The 22,984-nt window shown below is 38.1% G+C and overlaps 1 protein-coding gene across 1 annotated transcript in view; it reads right to left on the reverse strand.

The window, feature by feature from the left end:
• Positions 1-22,984, reverse strand: part of PPIL2 (peptidylprolyl isomerase like 2) — a 71,324-nt gene that overhangs the window by 42,269 nt on the left and 6,071 nt on the right. The window contains exons 6-10 of the mRNA XM_074887072.1: positions 13,133-13,184; positions 10,812-10,903; positions 8,985-9,074; positions 2,277-2,352; positions 684-844 (exon numbers count right to left, since the gene is read on the reverse strand). Coding sequence (XP_074743173.1) covers positions 684-844; positions 2,277-2,352; positions 8,985-9,074; positions 10,812-10,903; positions 13,133-13,184 — 471 coding nt within the window. The remainder of the gene's footprint in view (positions 1-683; positions 845-2,276; positions 2,353-8,984; positions 9,075-10,811; positions 10,904-13,132; positions 13,185-22,984) is intronic.

Genomic DNA, 22,984 nt, shown 5'->3' on the forward strand with positions numbered 1-22,984 from the left:
ATCACTCTTCGTTTTCGTGTAAGCGTAATCAAAGCACGAAAACACATACATCCCAGAAATATTAAAGGAAAGAAGAACACTCTGTCTTGCCCATTTTAAACAACCTTTGATGTAGGAAATCTAGATGCAGATGAATTGTTTCTCTTGACAACCATGAACACAGAATAACATGCACCTGGAAGAACATCCTTTAAAATATTCCACTAAAAATCCTGCATTCCAGTGGAAAAAAAAAGGAGAAGCAGATGTGGATGATTTATATATTTGCCCACACCAGAAATGATTCATTTGTACTGCCCTTAAGGTGTGTTCTCTCTGCCAATCACTGCAGGAAGCAACGATAAACAAATTCAGAGCAAGACATTACAACCTGGGAAAAAAGGTTCTGCCAACATATACATCATAACCACATCATAAAGATTTTTCCTTTTTATTGTGTTCCATTTCTAAAATGTTTAAGTTAATTTACAATAATTTAACAAAGACAAACTCACAGACACATAGGCCGTATTTCTAAGGAATCCCAATATGATTCTCATATTCTCATGTATGATAAATTTCCATGTAACGGAAAACAGGAATAGTGTCTGTTTATACTGCAATATGGCCTCTAAGCTGAAAAACATCTATTACCATTCCTGTAGAAGTCAGTCAGCGCCAAACTACAAATTAAGTCAACTTACTGCATTCAGCTTATCCACTTTCTTCTTTTCAGGAGCCTTCATAGTAGCTGCTAGAATATCATCACCTTTGAATTCCTTATAAAGCTCCAGTAAAGTCTCTCGGGTCTCTGTATTTGTATTTTTCAAATAGTAAGATGGATCTAATTTTGCTTTTTCTTCATCTAGATAAGACAAAGTTAAATCATTCAGAGTTAAAAGAAAAACTCTATTTTGTTCTCCTCCATTTCATTATATATCTAGTTACAGAAAAATCTTCCAGGTATTATTTCTACCTTTTTTTTTTAACAAAAAGGTCCAATAACTATATTTATTCCTGCAGAAACAGTAACAAATAGCAATGCATAACACTAACAACAGAATAACTTGAAATATAGCACAATAAATGCCAATATGATGAAGTATAACAACTTCATCAAAGAAAAAACAAAAGAAAAAAAACAACTTCAAATCAACTACTACAAAAATGCCTTTGAAAGCACTAGAAATTATTTAAGTTCATGGAAGTCTTGTAAAATTTTCATAGAACAATAAAGACAAGATACACTTGGGTACAATATAAACTTCTGTCCTTTGTCTCCTCACTGAACAGCCAGGCCTGTGATGCAAAAATCCCAAGAGCAGATGTTTAATGTGATTCTGGGGGGAGGAGGCTGGTGAACTGGACTGTAGAATATTAAATTTTTTTTAAATTTTTTTTTTATTTTTACAAGTTTTATTTGTTCTCTGTCTTGTTATGCCTACTATTTACTGGATATTGAATATTCCATCTCTGAGATAATACCCACTTATTTTTAGCAGGTATAGAAAGAGAGGTGCTTGCTTGCAGAACTAGTAGCTTTAAAAAAAAAAAAAAAAAAAAGAGCATAATAACACCCAGAAAAACACACCATGCTTTGAATCAACAATTAGACCTCGTTAGAAACAGTTCTAAAGGAAACCACAAGGGCAAAGGACAGAATTTTTGCCTTCAGCAATTTACTATTAGCAGATATTACTAAGTATTTAGCTATCAAAAAAAAAAATCATAAAATGAGATGCAAATTTCTTAGATATCTAGAAAGAAAAAAAAAGGCATTTTATTTTTTATTATTAAAATAATTTTGAGACTATTTTAGAAAAATCTATATAAATCTTTAACTTGGAAGATGTCCATTGTTATCCAGACAGAAGGATGGGCATTGTTGATACACATGAAAGAGCCTAGCAGACAGGTATGACATGTAGGTTTCCTTGTCTTGGTTCTGGTACAAGGTTAATGGACCTTTTGGCAAATTATTTTTCCTCCTCTTCTCACTTATCTCTCATCTGCCTACTCTGAAAAAATATGGAAAGCTTTCCGTGTTTGCACAGCACTCAATAGAGACAGTTAATGATTTCTCAAAGAATCATGTCTTTGCTTCAAAATTTGTTAACACCTTTTGATGTGAAAGTGACAGTTTTAACAAGTTATTCATGTTTCCAAGAAGCTTTCAAAGTTACCAATAGTCACTGAGGGATGTCCATCCAGAAAACAGTGTCAATTCCACAACACCGTCTTTAGAATTTGCATATTTAGGTTGGTGTTTTCTCAGTCTACCTTCAATTCATCCTTACCTGGATCAATTACTTTTATGTTGTTCTTAACATGAAAGAAGTTTGAGACATTGAACTTATCCAGGTTTGTGGGATCCTGAAAATAACAATTAAAAAAAAAAATAGGTTGTTAGGCACCCATTCCATGCAACAGACTAGTCTGAAGGGGAGACAGTGCCATAATAAATGCATAGGGAGAGAAAGAATAATTTTCATACTCCCCAAACCACAAAGATGGAAAAAATACAGAGCAATCAACCCCAACCAACATCAGCAATGAGCCTGTTCATGGTAGGCTCTTCAGGGATCTGGAATTAGTACCAAACATAATGAAGTTACAAACAGAACTAAGCTAAGTCTACCCTATCCTAGTGAGAAGAAAGAAGAAGAGCTGCAATCCCCCGATTCTTCCCTTTGTTTCGTGGCTTGGTCTAAGATCTATGTAAATTCACATTAGCTATCTCCTCCTCTTAATAACAGCGTGCCTGATTTGCACATGCTCTGTGAACTTTTGTATTGCATTTCAAATTACAAATAAACCTCAGAGCAAGTCTTTGCAGTCAGAACTGTTTTGGTTTTGATTTTTTTTTTTGACTACTGAAATCCGTGCTTACAGAATTACATTTAAAAATAAAAAAGAATAATTTAAAAAAGCAACAAAAAGTGGTATTATGAAAACTCTATTGAGTGACCACTCAAAGAAGACAGCAAAAATACAGAGTCCGTTAACTGTGAGTCTTTATAGTATCTCTAGGTAACTTTCTGCATAATTTTGACCTTTCATTAGAGAGAGTGAGATAAGGAATGTCTACTGGTGATCTAGGTTACATCACACTATTATTAAACTGTCCTTAATCCTCTTCTTACAATGACTTCAAGGTTTTCTCGTCAAGCTCCTCTGCAGCACAGAAAGGTCAAAACATCAGTCCAGGACACCCAGTCATTTCTGGAAATTCTCTTACAGAAAACAATTCAAAATCTAAAATACCAAAATGTCTTAATAAAAAATATGCAATAGGTTCAAGTTCAGAATAAAAATAATGCAACATATTATGCAAAGAACTATGACACTGACATATATAGTATTATCCCAAACAAATTTATCAAAGCTTCTCAGACTACCACTGCTGGTAAGTTCTGACAATTCTATCTCTGCTAAAAGTAATGATTAATACAAGCAGAGCTGGTAGCTCCATCACTTATTAAATGACCTAATTATGCCTTTTATTCATCCCTGAAATGGTATGCTTCCACCAGAGAGGTGGGCAGATGGATGTACCCGCATCATCAGAGCCTTGAGCTCTAGTGAATTAACAGCCTCTCCTGGCCAGAGAAAGGCTAGACTCACTGGGATGTTCCCAGTCCTGCCAAGATTAAGGCCTAGAGCCCAAAGGCCTAAAGAAATCAGATCTGTGTTAAGTGCACAGAAAACAGAAAGGAAGATGAACCATGAAGAGTAAACTGGCCTACTTTTGTTTGTCTTAGCATGTTTAAAAATATGTCTTCAAATTACATGGGTAAGAGTCTCAGGGTTTTTCTTATTAAGGTTACAAACCATAAACTTTAGTTTAGCAAATTACTAGCACAGATACAAACTTCAAAAGATTGCTAACTACTGTGACTATTAAAAAAACTCATATTTGATGTTTTCCTGAAAGCTGAGCTCTAAAAACAATTAATCTCAAGCTTTACTGCACTTACTTTTTTACTATCATTTTCCAGTTTCACTTACTTAGGGAAATAGCTTAAACTCCATTAATCTTAAGTACCATACACATGACCCCCCAAGAACAGCAGGTTAAAACCAGCACAGTTTTAGACTGTGTGATTTCTTTGAGGCCTGATTCCTTTCTTACCATTTGGTCAGCCACACTGCATCCCTAATTATCTTCAGGACTGCTAGCTTCATACACTGACCATGTTTCAACGCATCACTTCTATACCAGCCACTCTGCACACACACTGGTGCAGGATTCACCCTCAAAGAGCCCTCACCCACAACCGAGAGGAAATCTGCTCTGACCTTCTGTCACACAAAGAGCAAACGAGAAATAGCTGAGGACTGAAATATCAATTAACAGTGCGCAGCTCAGCTACCTCCAACTTAGCTCATTAGTTATGCTTCCTGCCACAAATGTCAATGATGTTTAACAGCTTGTCAGGAACCACGTCTTGTCTCACACTTGTTGCAATGGGAAGAAGTCCACAGGACTGTCAGAGCCCACCACTGTGTCCAGCAAAGCACTACCTGACCCTGTTCCTCTCTGTGCATCTTGAGCTGGGGCTGGTGCTTATTTCAGCCTGTCCACTCTTATACAAGGGAATCCAGATTATACATATTTATGTGCTTGCTATTAAGTTCCACATCGTTACACAAAGAATAATTTGCAAAATATATGACTGAAAACACACACGGAATTTACAGTAACACTAATTAAAAATAATTTCTACCAGACTGTTGAGCAGATTTTGTCACAAAAATTTTGTCAGAAAAACACTGGACAGGAGACCTTGAGATCTAAAAAAATTTACTTGGAAGATAACTTCAAATTAGGTTAAAGATTTAGTCTGAAAACTAGCTGAAAACCTGTAAAACATAGGACTGAAGGAATCACCTAGTTCTGAATTGTCATCTAATGCAATCTTATTATGTCAAAACTCCTTCAAAGCTATACTGCATGCTACCTTTAAAACAACTGCAAAGTGAAATGATGAACAGCAATCTACCAGAATGGGAAGCAGAGAAGGGAGGTAGGAACACTGCAAACAATACCAGACTTCCTATTATAGACACCCTGCCATACAGATCTCTAACTGCTTACCCATTAAGTCTAACTAATAAATCTTGAAGTACTTGAGCTGTCTGCCAGCTGGTAGTACATTCATGACATTTGTAAGGGATAGTAAGTTAGGCTGAGCTGATCATCTTTCAAGGTAAAAGTGGGTTTAGATTTACAAAAAATACAAAATACAATAGCAATATTCCATTTAGAACAGATACGAACCAGTACAGTTGAGAGAAAAATTATCTGAAATAATGATAAACCGTAAGGAGAGAGAAACTTGGAAAAAAGTAACACTTGCACTGTAGAAGATGGAAAGCTTGACTTGAGTTTGTGGCAAGACTGTACAGCTAAGAAAAGGAAATTTCAACTTGAGGGTAAAGAGCTACAGTCTAAAAAATCCAGTCATACTAAGACTGCTGGTGTCTAGGAAGGGTTTTGTATGGAATAATGTCATATGTATTTCTGTTGTTACCAGCAAGATATTAAACCAGAATCCATGACATCTTTGGCCTGAATAACCACATTCCAGTTTTGGTAACGTATCTTGCACACCAGGATATTCTTCACCTCCTGCCCTGAGGGGCTGGATAATATCGCCATATGTTGAAAAACTGCCATGCTCTACACCTCAGGACATCTGCATTTCAAAAGGTGAAAAAAGCAATTCCTGTATATGTAAGTGCAGGAAACACTGAGGATTCCTTTACAAAGAGAAGCATGTCTTTTTAACATGATCTAAGATAGTGTTATTAACAACTAAGCTTGTGATTTTGCTTTTTTTAGTTCCAGATCCAAAATAATTTGTCCTTTTTAACAAGTAAACTTAATAGCAACAGGACACAAATAACTATCACTAAAATCAAAGTGACCAGTTGAGATGGTGCTCGCCGGAAAAGATACAGCAGAGATGGATTATGATTAGCGTTTGAAAAATGTTTAGCACTGAGAACAGAACAAAGAATTTTATGCAATTCTCTCTCTTCTGGAAAGAGCAAATTTTTTTGGGTTGGTTTTTAATTATATACATTAGGAGAGAGAGGTCGAGTTTGAGGTTAATTTCTATTCTGGTAAAAGAACATCCCTAGCAGCTGTAGGATTGCCCTTTATGTATCAATAAGGAAGAATGTGATCATACAAATAATCTGTAAACATACATTATTCAGATTTTCCATTTATCATGTTGTATTTCACTATCAAACACAGGTACCCCATCTGCTTCCTAGGACATTCAGAGTCAGCCTCTGGAAATGCAATTTTCTATTGATAAACACAGCTATTACAGACAGTCCTATTCAGCTGTTATTTGCAAAGCAAAAAATGTTTTTTATAGCAACTTCCTTTGTATCTACCTTTTTGGCAAACAGCAAGGTCACTGTTACCAACTCACTCTCAATTCCAGCTCTCTCAGATACCACAGTATAGAATTTATGTGGGGGAACAGGAAACCAGCAAAGTGATAAATATCAACACAGAATTGAAAGGTTTTTAAGAGAAGTGGGATTTGGGATAGAGCTCTAGAGCCACAAATTGAAACACAACAGATTGCAGTCATGAACTCTGGCTAAGAAACAAAGCCACAGGTGGTAGAGTTTGGCAGTGTGAAGCCACCATGCTGCCTGCAGTGTTGTCAACAAGAGAGCTTGTAGAGGAGACACTGGTCTGTCTTTCAACAATTTACATGAAGAAAATACTATATGAAAGTAACAACAGATTCCTGTACCACATATAGATAAGCAATTTTAATACCCAGGCTTGTCATACCACTTCAGGTTGCATTCTGGCCTCAACAAAGCAAGTCTGGGTAGGGCAGCATGTGAATAGGAGAAATCAAGGTATACATGCAAGTTTGCAGTGGGCGTTGTGCAGGCCATTACACGGCTCTTCTCATTCAACACCCTGAAGCCATTTTAGCCTGTTTGTTGAAAATTCTTTTTTGAAAAAAGTATTTAAAAACTAATTGGGTGAAGGGTCAAACTTTAGCTGGTTAACATTTAGCATTCAGATGGTCAAAATCTCTTCCAGTCCAATCCCAAGATGGAGGTATCTTTGCTATTTCTAAACTTATTTGAGAAGAGTATACTACAAGATTGTACACTACAGAAGTTAACACCAATCCATAATGAGTTGTTTACTTAAGAGGAACAAATCTGCTCAGGCATTACAGACATCATCCTAAACAGACAGGAGAGGGGTACAGGCATTGTACGGCTGTAACCTCCGTGCAGCTGGCAGGATGACAGTACCAGTGACTGGACAACTATCATAATCTACTTAGTTTCTGTTAACAGATGTATTCCCCCACACAAGATGGAAACCCAACATGTCAAGAACAGAATGAAGATGAAAATCTACATAGGGAACATCTAAATCGCTAGCTATTGCATTTTGAGATTTAGGGGACTATAGCATCTGTTTGCTTTTACAAAAAATCAAAGCTAGGTGTGTAACAGGAACACACTCTTTATACATACATTCAATTCCAAACCTACAAAACATACCAAAATATTTTTAAATGACTGCAATTTCAATTATTTGTTCAAAATAATCTGGTTTTCCATACTGATGCACAGAAACATTTTTAGTCACTCATGTTGTCTTTTTTTACTGTTCCAAATCCATTAGCAGCCATGCAGTTACATTCAAATAACATTCTGTTGGGAGCTTTCAGTCTGAAAAAGCTATGTTTTTTGCTTCCGTTGTATTAAAAACATTTTACTTTGTTCATTAGCTTGAACAGCCACAAGCCTAAAGAAATAGAGAAAAAAACATTTATAAACATGCTGTTCAGCACTGCAGAGTAGGGAAGAAGGGATAAAACATTTAATTTAAATTTAGACATAAATGAGAAATATTTTTCTATTCAAATTAGACTGTATTAGTCTTGGTTAGTGGCAAGGAACTGTTCATGAGATGTATATTAAATCATGACTCCAATAATAATGATCCTTGAATCTTTTTCTCCCCTATTTTGAAATCATGCAAGCTTAAAAATGCCTACTTTTAAACAAAAGTTTTAGATCTTTTGATACTAAACTTCATCTGTAAATAACTATCTTCTACACTCTCAAATTTATAGTGCTGTTTTAATTTAGATTTTAGTCCTGTTAAAATCAGTAAAAGACCAACATTGGTATCTATTCAGAAGAAAACCATTCTAAGCAAGCACTTAAAGAAAATCCTCTGCTTTGCTGCTTATTTTATTCTACATTTAAGAGAAATATTCTATAAAAAATGCTTTTCTGAAGCTTTGACTCTTTTAGGCATCTTCAAAAGAGTAAGATGCACAATCAACTTCAGTTTTAATGTAACAAGTTTATATACATTCTAAATCACATTTCTTTTGATAACATAGACAATGTGTTGTTGGCTGTGTAGAGCTGAAGATTCTGGACATATTTTTATCCTTCCTCTACCCAGTCTTTTCCCAACGCACTTCTGTTAAGTCTCACAATAAATTGGAGGTGTCACAGCAATTTTCCAGGTAAGATTAATAGAAAAAAACCCAAAATCTTATGTGTAGTGGCATATCTAAAACTTACAATTACGCACAAGATCTTACATTCATCGGATACAGTGAAATAGTGACCAACCGCAAATACATTTGTCAAAATTCACATTTTTACATTGCATCCTTGACTTTTTCTGGGCACCTTTTATTTTTTTCTCCTTCAATTTACAAAGTTGAACAATCTGCTTATCTATAAAGCACACAATAATCACTCTAGAGATTTGTCAAGCTCTAAGTTATATGGCATCTTTGTGGCTCATTTGGACTACAAAGAAAATACAGCAGTTACCCTTCTACCCACCTCCAACACACACACAGAGACAATGTTTCCCTGTTCAATTGTTCTGGATTCCTGCTATAACAGTGTACATAGCAACATTCCATACGCTGCAAAAAAGCTGTATAGTACGACATATAACAGAGAGAAAAGTTTACCTGCAGTGTCACAATGTCTTGCCGAGTGAAGGGCTCATCTGTCAAAAGATCCTTGTAGCTCTTTGGCTTTATGTTCAGCTGCTCAACTGCCTAACAGCCAGGCAAAAGACACAGAAGTTAAAAATTTGATTCTAATGTGTAAATATTACAAGTAAATATGTGAAACCAATAAAACCTTAAATTACAAATGATTAAGAAACAATCTCACCCATTCTCAACTGGCAGCTGCAATACTTTCATTGTGACTCAACAGTTTTGTGTGGTTTGCTTTTTTTAAAAAAAAAGAACCTTGCAGTCTCCATTCCATAGTTATGCATATCATTTTAACCAAATCCATCATAAAAGTACTGCCAAAATAAAAAAATCTTGCTAGCAGTTTTCTAAGTTAAGTATTTTACAGATGATATAAGACAGGCAGCTTTAACAACGGGCCCGTATCTCCCCCACTGTCAGCATCCCTTAGGGAGACGCACGTGTCCCAGGCCAGCCCATGCAACAGCAGAGTTACATTAGCCCCACGCTCTCTGTCCACCCTGACTGCTGCACCCAGCCTGCAGCAACATGTCTGTTCACCTGAGAAAATTAAATGATGCTCAACAAAGCAGCAGCCTGTTATTTCCTAGTGAGAATCAATGTGGAATAAATACTTTGTTGTTGCAAACAGATACATCATACAGAGAGACAACTGCAGAGGTCTACCTGCAAAAAACCTGAATCCATCTTATTCACCCAAATGTCCTCTATTCTCCTTCGATGAAAGTGAGAATATTTTTCTAGTACCTCCAGAAGTCTGTAAATTAATTCTACGCTTATTACAAACTGATAAATGCTAATGCTTCAAGTGGTACACCACATGAGAAACAGGCCTTCTTGACAGAGCTTGTTTAGGAAGCCCAGTATTAGAAATTGTAGCAAACTGAGCAAGAGTTTTACAATATCGACAAGCATTTAACAAAGACTACTCTTAAACTCATTCTTGCCTTTTAACCACAGCAATCAAAGGATCATGCTTCCAGAAGGAACAGAAAATACCTTCTATTTTAACCTAATGTTGACTGCTCTCACAACTGGCATGAAGACAGTTCAACTACACCAGAGCATGTTGTAGTTGAACTGTGATGAATCCAGCCTTTTCCTTGATTGCAATGGTTTCAGCTTGTTCCTCTCTCAGTATCTGAAAGTCCTACTGAAATTTCCCATTAACAGATTTCCAAAAGTGAATGTTTCAGTGCTCAGACTTTTTACAATGCTAGATATGGGTCCATTAATTGAAGGATTTATGTGCTACTGAAAAATAAATAACCCTTGCTTTTACAGTAAGGATTGTGCAAACAAGTCACAACTAAAATTCCACCTGGGTTCACACAAATAAAAATGCAGTTCAAGTGTCCATTAAGGCATTCTGTCTACTCTTTCCCCAGCTCCAGTTAAAATACTCTTTTTCATTCATTGATATGAATAGCAATGAGGCAATTTGTGTTTTGGTGATGACTCTTTATCAGAAAGAAGACAACAGAAAATTTGTCTATTAATTCAACTGAGGAGCATATAAAAGCTACTTATTTTGGTCTACAAGATTCAGTGCATGCAGATTAACTTAGGAAAAAGGTTTTAAAAATATCTATTAAATCATATTCTAGGGTTGCTCATATTTTGAAGGCAAAAGTTGGACAACAATCTGTGAAGTCAGTTCATTTCCTTGTACTTTAATTTCCCTGGCTGTAAAACATGAATAAAACTTAACCTATCTTTCTAAAGCACTTTGTTATCTTCAGTGAAATGCATCAAGTATAAAATATAAATAATGAAATGCAACAGAGAACCCACCTCATAGGCAAACACATTTCCAGTTGTCTTGATGGCCACAATATGGGAGTTATTGGTGAATACAGTAAACAGCACTGGACAGTGGTATTTACCTGATGGAGGGGAAAAAAATTTAAATTTGACATGAAGTCCCTGCAACTGTTTTGAAATTACTAATTTCTGTTATGTCTGTGAAGGATATTTACATTAATTTTTAATATAAAGTGTAACCAGTGTGTATTTAATGGTGTTTTAACTATGTTCTGATTCTTCAGTGCCAAATAGAAAAAGTAACACTTAAGAGAATTATAAAGCAAGCAATGAAAAGGCAGTTTTGAAATTTACTGCCTTCAATCCCCCAACACAGAACTTTGTCCACTTGCTTGATATCTATGAAGTACCACAGTATAATTGTTATTGTTGTAATCAAAGCTCTATTGATAGCATGAGCCTGTACTTTGTAACATGCCCATTGCTCTATTTTCAGTGTTGCTCCCAGAAATAAAAGTTTAGCTTACATCCTACAAAAAAGTTCACAGTAGCTGTTGTACTTTTAGGAGAGGAGAGCATTTTGTATTCAAATGTGGCAAGCAGAATGCCATTAAATCTGAACACGTTATTCAATAAGGAACCCAGCTTCTGCTCTAATCAAGCTGTGAATTTTCCCAGGAGGGTCAGCATAAATATTAAGCATGTCAACAACAAGCAAACTGATGGAAGGCAATGTACAAGGGAAAAGAAAAATGTCTCCATGATCTCAGCAGAAAGCAATTAGAAGCAGGTTATTAATACTTGATCAGTTTGCTAGACCCGGGGGTTTGGGTGAGATTTTGGAAATAGGTTGGGCCTATTTGGTTCTTTTTTTCCTAATTACTATCTGAAAATCAAAACCAGCAGGGAGACTGGAACAGAGTCTGCTCACAGCACCTACAAACACAGGAGAGGCAAACCCCTACAGAGTATTTACCGTTAACTGATCAGCCAGAGGAGGCACTCTGACCTTCAGCACCCAGACCCAAGTAAAAGCTGAGGACTGTTTCTGTTAATGCCACCAGAGCTGAAGGAAAGCCATTGCCACAAGGGACTGAAATTCAAGAGGAAGTTTAGAGAGGGATTTTTGGAAGCGGCATCAGGGTATGGCCCAACAGAGGGCTACAGAAACATGCTGGTAAAAGGTGAGGCCTCACTCCAGCTGCACAAAAAGGAGAAAATCACCCTTTTCAGTTCTAACAAAAGCAGAGCTGCTGAGGGCACACACTTCTTGATCTGCATAGAAGGTACTCAGCTAAGGAGGGAGCATTACATGGAAGAAACTGCAATATCTGAAGACCTTTTTTACCATACAGATGTGAACAGAGAAGATCCTACGTATTTAGCAACCATTCTACATGTTTAGATTTAAAGAAAAGTTTGCAGATAGACAGAAATGCAACATTTTACTCTTCTGCTTTTGTTGCATTTTCCCTTGATCACGTAATGACACAGCATGCACCTTTTTGAGAAAAAGGCTTCTGAGACTGGGTGGCTGCCACCATAACGCCACCCCAGCATTATGAACTGGACTTCTTTAAGGAAAACACAATATTACAGTATCTTTCAAAAACCTGGCCCCCAGTGACTATTGATCATTTTTTAACACCCTGATCTTGAGACAGATGGAACACAAAATGCAGAAGAAATCCATCAGCTAGAGAAAAGACCTTGTAGTCCACAGACTCTGGTAAGATAAGGAGATAGATAGTCCAGAATTTTATTCCCACCTAATCCTTGCCACTCATTTCAAAGAAAACATTATCTGTCTTGTAAAAGATGAATTTATCTCCACTCTTCTCTTTTATTTCTAGCATCCTCTCTTAGAGGGCAGATTTTTATATCTTTAACCCTGCAGAAATAAAACTAGAGGCTGCTGTCTTGTGTGCTGCTATTCCCAAAATCCCACGTGTTCATTTAAGTCCAATTCATTTTATAAACAAAAAGTTGCTCAAAACCAAGAGAACAGCAAATGTTGCCACAGGCAAGTGAGAAAAAAAGATAACATATTATAGAAATTTAGCCTTTTCTGAAATTTTTCCTGAAAGTAAACAGTACCTTACTGCAGTAGCAGCTATAGTGAAGGGAAATTGCTGAATGTTTTACAGCTCCCCAGTGTAAAGAAAAACAGAAATGGAACTTTGAAGGTAAACATGTCACTCATAAGAAGCAGTTACTCTACTCAAAAAATAAAAACCATGATAGAGAACACAAACTACGTAACTTTAGCATGAGTAAGACAAACCAGGATTTATTAAAGCACTCGTTAAGGGGGAAAAAAAAAAAAAAACACAGAAAATTACTGCACTTACCTTCACTGTTTTTAGCAAAATTCAGCTTTATAAGTGATTTGGCATCTAGTTTCTAAAGAAAATGAAGCATTAAAAAAATTAATCACAACAGAGTCTAACCATGGAAATAAAAGGAAACTAACATCAGTGTTAGGATTTTAATAGTACATAATTTATTAATAATATATTGCAAGTTGTCTGAATCATCAGAACCCTGGGAATTTAAGTCACAGACAGCCCACAGAAAGAGCCTGAGAACTGAAATACATTTATTTACAGTGTTATAGTTTGTCACAGTACACTGCTAAGCAGAGTGAATAAACTCGAGAAGTTGCACAATCTTCTTAGCACAAACTGAAAGGGGAGTTTGCATGAAAAGCTAAGAGGCAAAGATCACTGCTGCTGATCAGAAGTGACAATTCAGAAGGGACCTCTGATGAAAGTCATAAAGCCAGCAAACCATTCTGGCAATCAAGCTCGCTACCTTTTCTGAAATAACTGTAATTTTTCTTTTACTTCAGGAAATGTGTAGCAGAGACCACATGATAACTAGCAATAAAGAAGAGAAAAGGAGGCACAAATTCTCTGGAGAGGCGCTTGGGGTCATGAAGGGAGTCCCAGGAGGGATCTTCAGCTGCTTAATCCCCAGGTAGGAATTCCAGGGAAGAGGGAACCGAGATGACAACCCAATACCCCAACCCCAAGACTGGGGTAATGTTCTCAGACGCCAGAGAGGACACCACAAACTAAGCTAGCTCCTGCTCTCCCACGCTCCCATGTCTACAGCATTTTTCTGCTGCCCTCTCTCTTGAAGGGCTTTCTGCCATGGGGAGGGAAGAGCTATTGGGCTGCCAAACACTTCTGGATGATCAGGCTGCTCCCTCCCCACAGCCTTCCCTAAGACATGAAAGCTGCAAGCACACTCAAAGTAACAGTGAGCCTTCAGTAACGTGACAGGGCAGGCCCACGTATGCCAGTCATTTCACAGGGTCAGTATGTGATTTGGGCACATCGCTGGCACGACAGGGCATACCACATCTGGGGTCACCCCACCAGCACAGCCCGCTGGGGACGGTCAGGTAGCGCTCAACTGGGGCACCCAGTTGGAGACAAAGTCCAGCCCAGCAAGCTGTAAGGCTGAGTCAGGATCAGAGAGAGAGAAAAAAACAACAGACCCTTTGATTGTATCAACTGTCAGGGACAGTTTCACTGAAAAATTGATTGTTAAAAGCACACACAGCACAGGCCTTTTAAAAGAAACAATCGGTTCTCTTCTCAAAACACACACCTGAGCCGATTAGGGAGGTTTTTATAACCCAGACAGCTCTTTATAAACAGCTACAAGCGGAGATCTGCCAGCTGCAGTGCTGATGCTGCTAGTTCAATCATTATGGCAAAGAGCAATAACAAAATCATGTGAAACTTAAGTCAGTGGGCTTTTCTGCCTAATCAAAATTCATATTCTTGGTTCAGAGAGTACACGTTATGACAGCTGGACTCATTCATTTACAGGAGGGCACTTCTCAAATTCTTTTCAGCCAACTGGCAGGCTCTTTTGCTGCCAGAAAGGTAACCATCTCTCTAATTTATTAGCAAGAAGAGCAATGATGGCTAGTAGCAATAAGATGGGAAGGAAAAAACCAGAGGCCAGGTTAGGTTATATGTAGTTAGGTTAACAGTTGGGTTATATATGTAGGCAATGGAAGACTAGTGACACTGGTTTTCCTTAAGTGGATTCTCAAAAAAAACCCTAAACCCCTAACACCTGCACACTGCTGGGGTATAAAGAAAGACAGCAAAGGGAATGGCAGCTTCTGAAATGACTAAGTGAATACAGAGCTTTATTCATTTATTTATCTTCTTACAAGAACAAAATTGTCAAAGAAGTAGGGGAACAGTAGAGTTGCCAAAATGAACATATGATCCTGGACAGATCTGTTCAACCTAAACAACTTATTAACAGAAAGCAGCACCCATCTGTGCACATGTGCAACAGCCTAAAAGTTATGTTCTAGAAAAAGCTTCTTTAGAAATACAACCCCTGGAAACATTAATAATTTGAAGGAAGGCCTTTCAATTATCTTCCTGGCAGACTTGAGCTATTCCCAAAACATATGAGCAGATCATCTTTAAACAAAAATGGAAACAGTTCCCTAAGAAACAGTTTAGCATGACTGAAGATTCAAATTTATACCTTGACAGAAATTTAGTGGAAAAGACAGACTAAACTGCTGTACAGACTTTAAAGGTAGCAAAAGCTGCAGTACACTCTTTCATCTGTCAACCTATGATATATTGTTAGAGGTGCTGCCAAGTCCTCGGACTCTTACTTCATATCCAGGGAAATAGTATGGGATTTCAGGTCACATCTTTCCATAATATGGAAAAATGTTAGTTTTCAGCATCAGTAGTAACATGGTGCCTCAGCTACTCGTGCTGGCATCTGCTTCCCACTGAGACCAGCACTTATACAGTCTCATATGTCAACAGTGAATAAAAAAATAGTGATTTTCATACAGGAGTTGAAATACACGCGCTGCCTGAAGCCTTATTCCAGGACGAGAACTCTATACTGAAGTGCTGTATGAACATCATAAACTTTTATTGCCACATACTGGCTTCCTATCAAACTCATGTTGAAGAAGTGACTTTGGCATGTCAGCTCACACCCTTTGGAGCAGCTCTGCGCTTCGGCTCAGCTGGCAACAGCTTTGTGCCCAAGCACTCTCATGCCATATCACAAGGGAACTTCCCACTACTGATAAAGGATGTTTGTGCAATGTATTTATGAAAAGGGACGGGAATGGACCAAGAGCTGTATATGAGAAAATATGTGGGGGTAACATAATTAGGACAACACCTCAAAAATATTTAGAGAAGTTCATTGACATGTCTTAATGCATGGCAAGACAAGAGGGGGATTTAGGGTTTTGTCAAAGGAGATCTTTGGAGCACCGGAACAGCAAAACCAGGTGATGGTCTGCTACAAGGGATTGCCATAGCCTGCAAAGGCAGCTCAGTGCCCGAGACCAGGCTGCAGGAACAGACAACTGCACACGGAGCAGCCACAGAGGCGGGAGTCCAGCCCGCATGCGAGGACTCCCAGTAGGTCCAGTTCTGAAAGACCTACACATTACACAGGAAACTATGAAAGAACATGATATAGGAAACCTGTATCATATTTTTTTCCCCTCTCAAGTTCTTAATTTCACATGAAAACAGGGTTATCTTGTGTGTGGGTGAATCTGCTTTTATTTATTCTCCACTAAAAGTCAAAGCTTTCCAAGCACCATCACACAGTTTGTTGCCATGGAAATGACCATTATGCCACAAACAGGCGCCAATCTTCACAGGAAAAGACAGCAGGAGTGAATGAGTCCTAAAATGAGTTAAAGCACTTGTTTTCATGTATTTCTTATTATTAATAAGAGATCAAATATTGCATACACAGCTCAAGTTCAAAACTATTTACAACCCGAGTTTCCCTGACACACAGCTACCATCCAGTTTCAGCCAATCTCCAGTAACAAAAGCAAGGAAAAACCAATGTTTATTAAAAACACTTGATCTAATTAAAATTCTAAATTCTTAACAAAAATGAAAGGCCACAAGCATCTGCCACTTCCCCTAAGCAGAAATAAGAGCTGCATATTCACTTCTAAAAATATTTTATACAAGAATACTGGAAAGCAGGCACATTTCACGGCATGTAGTGCCAGCTGCTCCACAGCAAGGAAGGGCTAAAAAAACAAATGCAAAAACTGTGCAAGCTCTTTTCTCAGCTGACTCCTCTCTCGCAGGCACACTTCCACAAAGGCAGCCAAGGCTACTTTTGGCCATGACCTACTTTCTTGCAGCAGCAAGAAACCCCTCTGCCCTGTGCGGTCTCATCTGTCAGCTGACAGCACTCGTTCCTGCGGGATCCCAAAGGGCAGCATCCTTTATTGATACCCAAAGCAGAAGTTATTACGATGCGTAGGTTAGTGGGGCACTGTGGCAGCTTGTGGATGAAGCATGCCGATTGTTTCGAATTAAATCATTCTCTGTCATTGCTGTGTGTCTCACGAAGATACGACCTACAATCCCCATGCATCAATTAGTTACACTCTCTGAATCTCTTTGGTCTGTGGCTGCACGTTCTTCTTGTTAATGAGGTTCTGACCCTCTTGGATATGCACCAGCCTGAAAAGCAATCAAAATGGGCTCATTTGATTCCCTCCCCACATGAGTAGAGTTGGTGTCATGGGGCAAAAGTTCTATTTTAAATACAGACTCTCCCACTCTATCAACAGCAATTGAGTTAGTGTTAAAATGTTCAACACTTGGGGATCGGACACCCTTCTGAATGGCCTCTGGCAGAAACACACAATAATCCAGTGAAGCTATGATGGGGAAAAATTAACGTGTCACATCTGAATTGGTTGACCACACAAGGACAAAATTACCCAGTGCTGGCGTGGCCATCTGGTAGGTTCTCATCCCACCAAAACAAGAAACACAGAGTTACCTCAAATAGAAGAGAGAGCCAAACCAAATACTAATATTAAAACACAGTGTTGCCTACCAAGTACTCAATTTAGCTTAATAGCAGCAAATGAATTTTGTATTAAATTCTTCGGTTCCTTTAAAGATGAGACCTGTTACTCTTTGCATACAACTTCACATTTTAAGAAGCCATCATATAATTTGCCCTGGTATAAAACCTTCAAGAAATATGGGGATATGAATTGAATGAATAGTGCTGAAATAACTCCATGTATAATGTTACTTATTTCAGATTTTGTAAATGGATTTAATGATGATAAAAGGCACTGGAAACCCTCAACAAGTCTACATATTATAGGAATATGTTTGGAAACAGCAGCACTGTTTTAACAAGATAAGCCATCTTCATGTAGTTTAATATTTCATGAAAAATTTGGGGTCAGCAGCCAAGAGGCCAGAATAGTCTCATGATTCAAGCTATTGTTTCTATGTTCAGTTCAACGGCAAAAATGGTAGATATTTATCACATGGACAACTGTCTACCAAATGCTAAAAAGATACCCTCAATTCACATTCTTGGATGAAGCTGCTGCTTAACTGCAGCTTTCATCTACTACCGAACTGGTATGGAAATGGACACAAAAGATCCTTCATTAGCCACTTCCAGACCACTGTATTTCCGTATTTAAATTTTAATTAAACTGACACCATATGGGCACCAAAGCCTTATCCAGAGAATCATAAAGATATGCTTGAAAACACACATGGCTCACAGATATTAGCAATAATGTTGCTCTATCAAAGAGCACATTAACAGAAATTACTATGAGAAAAAGAGGTGTAGTTTCATGTGCAAGATTAAAGCTGCAGTCTTAATGCAGTCAGAAGTCTCTCAATCCAGAGACCCACAGCCAAATACAACATGGTTCACGGAAAATAAAGCTTTGCAGAAGCATCAAAAAGCTAGTCTCCAATTTTAGTGAAAAATAGGCAAGTAAGGATCTGTGGGAAACCTCATGCTGCATCTCATTTAAGGCTAGAGCGTTTCACAGCTGCTAGTTTTTCAAGTGTCACAATCACAAAACCCCATCCAATGTGCACACATCCACCAAAACATGGAAAAGGAAAAAAAGGGACCATCTGTTCAGTCTGTAAAATCTAGATGTAAATACTTTTTTGCTGTAAGGGAAATAATGCATTAGGAATAATGCTAGACACATTTACCTGGCTGTGTCCAGAGCTGGCTTACTGGGTAAGACACTGCCCATCACCACCACAATCCCCATCAGCAAGGTATGAAGGAGGCACAGCAGCTTGGCCAGTGACTCATGACACTGGAGGGTTTTAAATGTCTCCTTTTGATAAAGCACTTGAACAGTAAGTCTAGGCAAATCTCACCTTCTTCACCCTCACTGTTTCCCAAAGATACAGGGCATTGAAAAATAAATCTCCCAGATAAAGGCTAACTCTTAGTGGTGCTAGGTGCACTACTGTAAAACAGATACAACTTCAGAAGAGAAACAACCAACTATCCATGTGTTCATCAGTAACAAAGTAGAGTGTGAAAGTTTCAGAAAACCCCACAAAAAAGGAGTCATCTTCCAGGTCATCAGTCCCACCGAGACCTTCATCCCCCTGACTCCCCTGTGTTTTATGACCATTTCTAGTTATGACACACGACTTTCTGCTCATTCCTCTGGGCAGAAATCATGTCCTCACATGTTTCTATCCAGGGGCCTTAAAAATTTATGGTCACTAGTCAAATATTAACTCATTTAAACTGTTAACTAAAAGCTAATAATTTCTGAAGCAAATGAGGTAAGATGACATGGTTCAGTTACTGCATATTGAAGAGTTTATCTCATTCAAAGTGGATTGTAGGCATTTGAGCAGCAGCCTGTGTCTGCTGCCCCCAGACAAAAATGCACCTGGAGAGAGATGCCTAATGATGATGGCTGTAACCACCCATGCCTGAAAGACTGCCATAGGCCACAGAAACACAGGCAGCAACATTCAGCTGGAAACAAAACAAAAAAAAGAGAAAAGGAAGAACCAATCCTCGTCCTGGATAACTCTTGTTTATAAATAAGTACCCGCTTCTGAAATGACCCAAGCTATCAAGAGAAAATGCAACAAATTATCACATTCTGAAAGCACCCTTCACGTCTCAACACATACATTGAAACTGCTTTGTGTCTTACGCTATCATGTGCAATTTATCAAAGTATTTCAGGAAGAGATTAGAAAATATTCCCACCACTGTACCAGGCATTCACCCAGCATTTACTGTGTATGATAAAGATTAACTCTGGTCAAAGAAGATAAATTAAAATTAACCAGATGCAGAGAAGGACAACTGTGACCATTTAGGGTATAGAGAACTTAAAGGCAAGAAAAACATCTGACAGGAAAATACAAGTCTCAACAAGAAAATGTCAAGAAAGCATTAAATTCCTCTGTACCAAATACACAGCTGTAAACACTAACAGAGAGAAGCACAGTTTTGGCACAAATACAAACGAGACTAAGCTGGTCAAACCCAAAATTTACAGAAGATATCAGATGAAAAGCCATCAGAAGAACCTCTCGGCAGTCATAGCAGGAAGAAAGCAAACACCAGTTCAAGACAGAGCATGCAGTTTGCAAAGCAGACTGCAAGAGACCCGAAGACCTCTGAGAGTCTTCCAGTTTTCTGTTCCTGATCATTTCACCCTTCCTTCTGCAACACATGAAAACCAACTAAGCTGGATTTGTCTGAATCATTTTTCAACAACAAAGCTTCCCTTGGTTTTATTTCTGTAAGCTTTGTTCTCTGCTCTGTAATAAGCTATTACTCATCCAGAACAAAACTGTATTCCCACCCCCCACTGAAACTTTTCTTACAAATAAACAAGAAAAAACCTCCCCTCCTTCACTTCAAATGTACAGGAAAAAATAAGGCAAGTTTAACAAGAGGGAAAAAGGAGAGCAATTGACATTTAAACCTATACAATATCTGAAGACTTGACTAACTTGCATCAGATAAATTAAGAAATATACTTCGAATTTCAAAGCTGAGGATGTGCCGACTTCTTCTGACATGTCTGTGAAAAGGGTTCTCTAGAGAAGAATTAAAATTCTCATTTATACATCAGTTATGCTACAGCCAAATGATACCTGAAGTTACTGATCCACCTAAATGATCACTCATTTCCAAAGCCCCAAGGAGAAAATCTAGTAGACTACTTGGATTTCAGGTGCTGTGCTCTGATGTTGAAGAAAAACCAATGAAAAGGGGGTATGTCTCACTCCTGAATTTTGCTACATAATGAAAAATATCTCAACTGGTCAAACTATTTTGCTCTTAATTAGATAGTCCTAGCAGTCCAGGTACAGAAAAATGATGTTGAGATAGCCTGCCTATGAAGGGCTGCACAGCATTCTCCTCTCAAGATTTTGTATCTAGACAAAGAATGAAAATGCTCAGAGTAAGCATACTCTCTTTGGAAACTGTAAGAGTGAAGAAAACTTTTCAAGAGAAAAAGATAAAAAGTCACAAGGAAAATCTGACTCCTGCTGCACTGTGCCATCTTTAGAAGACCATCAAAATCCTAAGGTAGTATTACCACCATGTTGCAGAAAGGTCTAGACAAGCACTCTGAAAATGCATCCCATTGAACATTATCTACAGCTATTACATTTTCCTGACAAAGTATTCCAACAGCAGGTACTGCTATGCTGGCATGAAAGAGGTCACCTTCAAATCACAGATCCTTGTCTGATGATATCCATTATTTGCTGCTCATTATCTAGAAACACACCTGGAATAACACAATTAAAGCAGCAATCTGCAGTAAATTACCACACAGACCATACGAACCGAGTTAAAAGCCATAGTCACTGTTGATTTAGCCAATATGGGTCACATGAAACTTGACCTTGTTCTCTCCTCCGTTCAGGCTGGAGACCCATTCCACTCAACTCAGATGAGTTTTGTCTGTGATCTTGACACCTCTGACTCAACAATGTGTGAAGCTCATGCAACCCACTTACAGGAAACCATTCCTGAAACACACGGGCCCTGCACTGACTATTTGGTAGAGGTGGGGAGCAATTTGTAGTGAAGTATAAAGCCTTGGCTGGAACACAACCTGTACTTTAACACCTGATCCTACAGTACTTGATATTTCCTACACCCCTGACGTGCTGCAGGTTTTTTATTCAGAATATTTCAAAAGAAGAAGAAAATACCTAAGCTCTCTTCCTCATCATGTTCACTTTTCAGGTGAAGAAACAATTATCAGTCCTTTCTATTTCTGTATCTGTGCTTTCAAAATACATATACAGTAAAAACACTTTTATGTTTAAGGAAGTTTCACCTTTGCTCTAATTTCTGCATCCTTTTCAGGCAGGATTTCCCTTATTTAGACAGCCAAAGACTTTTTCAGTGCATGGAAAAAAAAAAGTGTTGTAAGTTGTTTGTTCATTTTTAAAGTGGGTTTAATATATTGGACGGTAAAAAAATAATCTCCATATCCTTTCCATTAACCTGGTCAGCAAGCTTCTCTCACAGCAAGACTAGCAACTGATTTCTGTGAGACTGACTGAAATCTAGTTGGTTGAATTGAAAAGAAACCATGCTTTCACAATAAAATGAAGTAACAGTAGCCACCAGCATTTGGGAGAGGAATTAGCTAATAAACGTATTTAAGGAATGTATTTGAGAATGACTTTCCAGAATTTTGAAATAATAGCCTTGGTTGCTATTTTTTCTTTCGAGGGTAAGAATTTATCGGTTTTGAAAGTGCCTGTAATTACTCAGGCAAGCATCATCCTACCAATCTTATTTCAAACAAATGATTAAAAAGAAGGGCACTGCTGACATTCCTACATAAGCAGTGCTGGAGGGAGGAGGTGTCCACAGGCTCTGGCATTGCTGCAGGGCACTGCAGGTTCAAGATGTGCCTCTCTGGGTGCTTTCAAAGTGTGGATCAGACAGGCTTACTGCATGAGGCAGGCACCTGTACTGCCGCAATTATTTGATCATATTAGTCATAATCTCACCCCAAGTCATTTTTATTTGGTAAACACAGGATTAAGAGTGTGGGAGAACAATAGCAAATATTTATCTTGCACACAGAATAAAACTTTGGGTAGAGCTCTCTCTCAAGAAGGCAGATGCCCTACTAGGAAAAGTCAGAGATTTTCAGCCTTAGGACTCCAAAGTTATTCCTCATTTTCCATGTCAGTGGCTCTGCCTTCTACTACTTCTTTACATGCCCCAGACCCCTTTTTACGGTTATCTTCAGAAGCAACCCAAGCAAAAGGCTCTCCCCAACCCTAAAAAAAAAAAAAGTCCTCAGAATTTATAAAAATGTTCCTATTTAACCTAGTAAGAAGTTAAGACGT

The sequence above is a fragment of the Strix uralensis genome, chromosome 17, assembly GCF_047716275.1.
Source record: "Strix uralensis isolate ZFMK-TIS-50842 chromosome 17, bStrUra1, whole genome shotgun sequence".
Lineage (NCBI taxonomy): Eukaryota > Metazoa > Chordata > Aves > Strigiformes > Strigidae > Strix > Strix uralensis.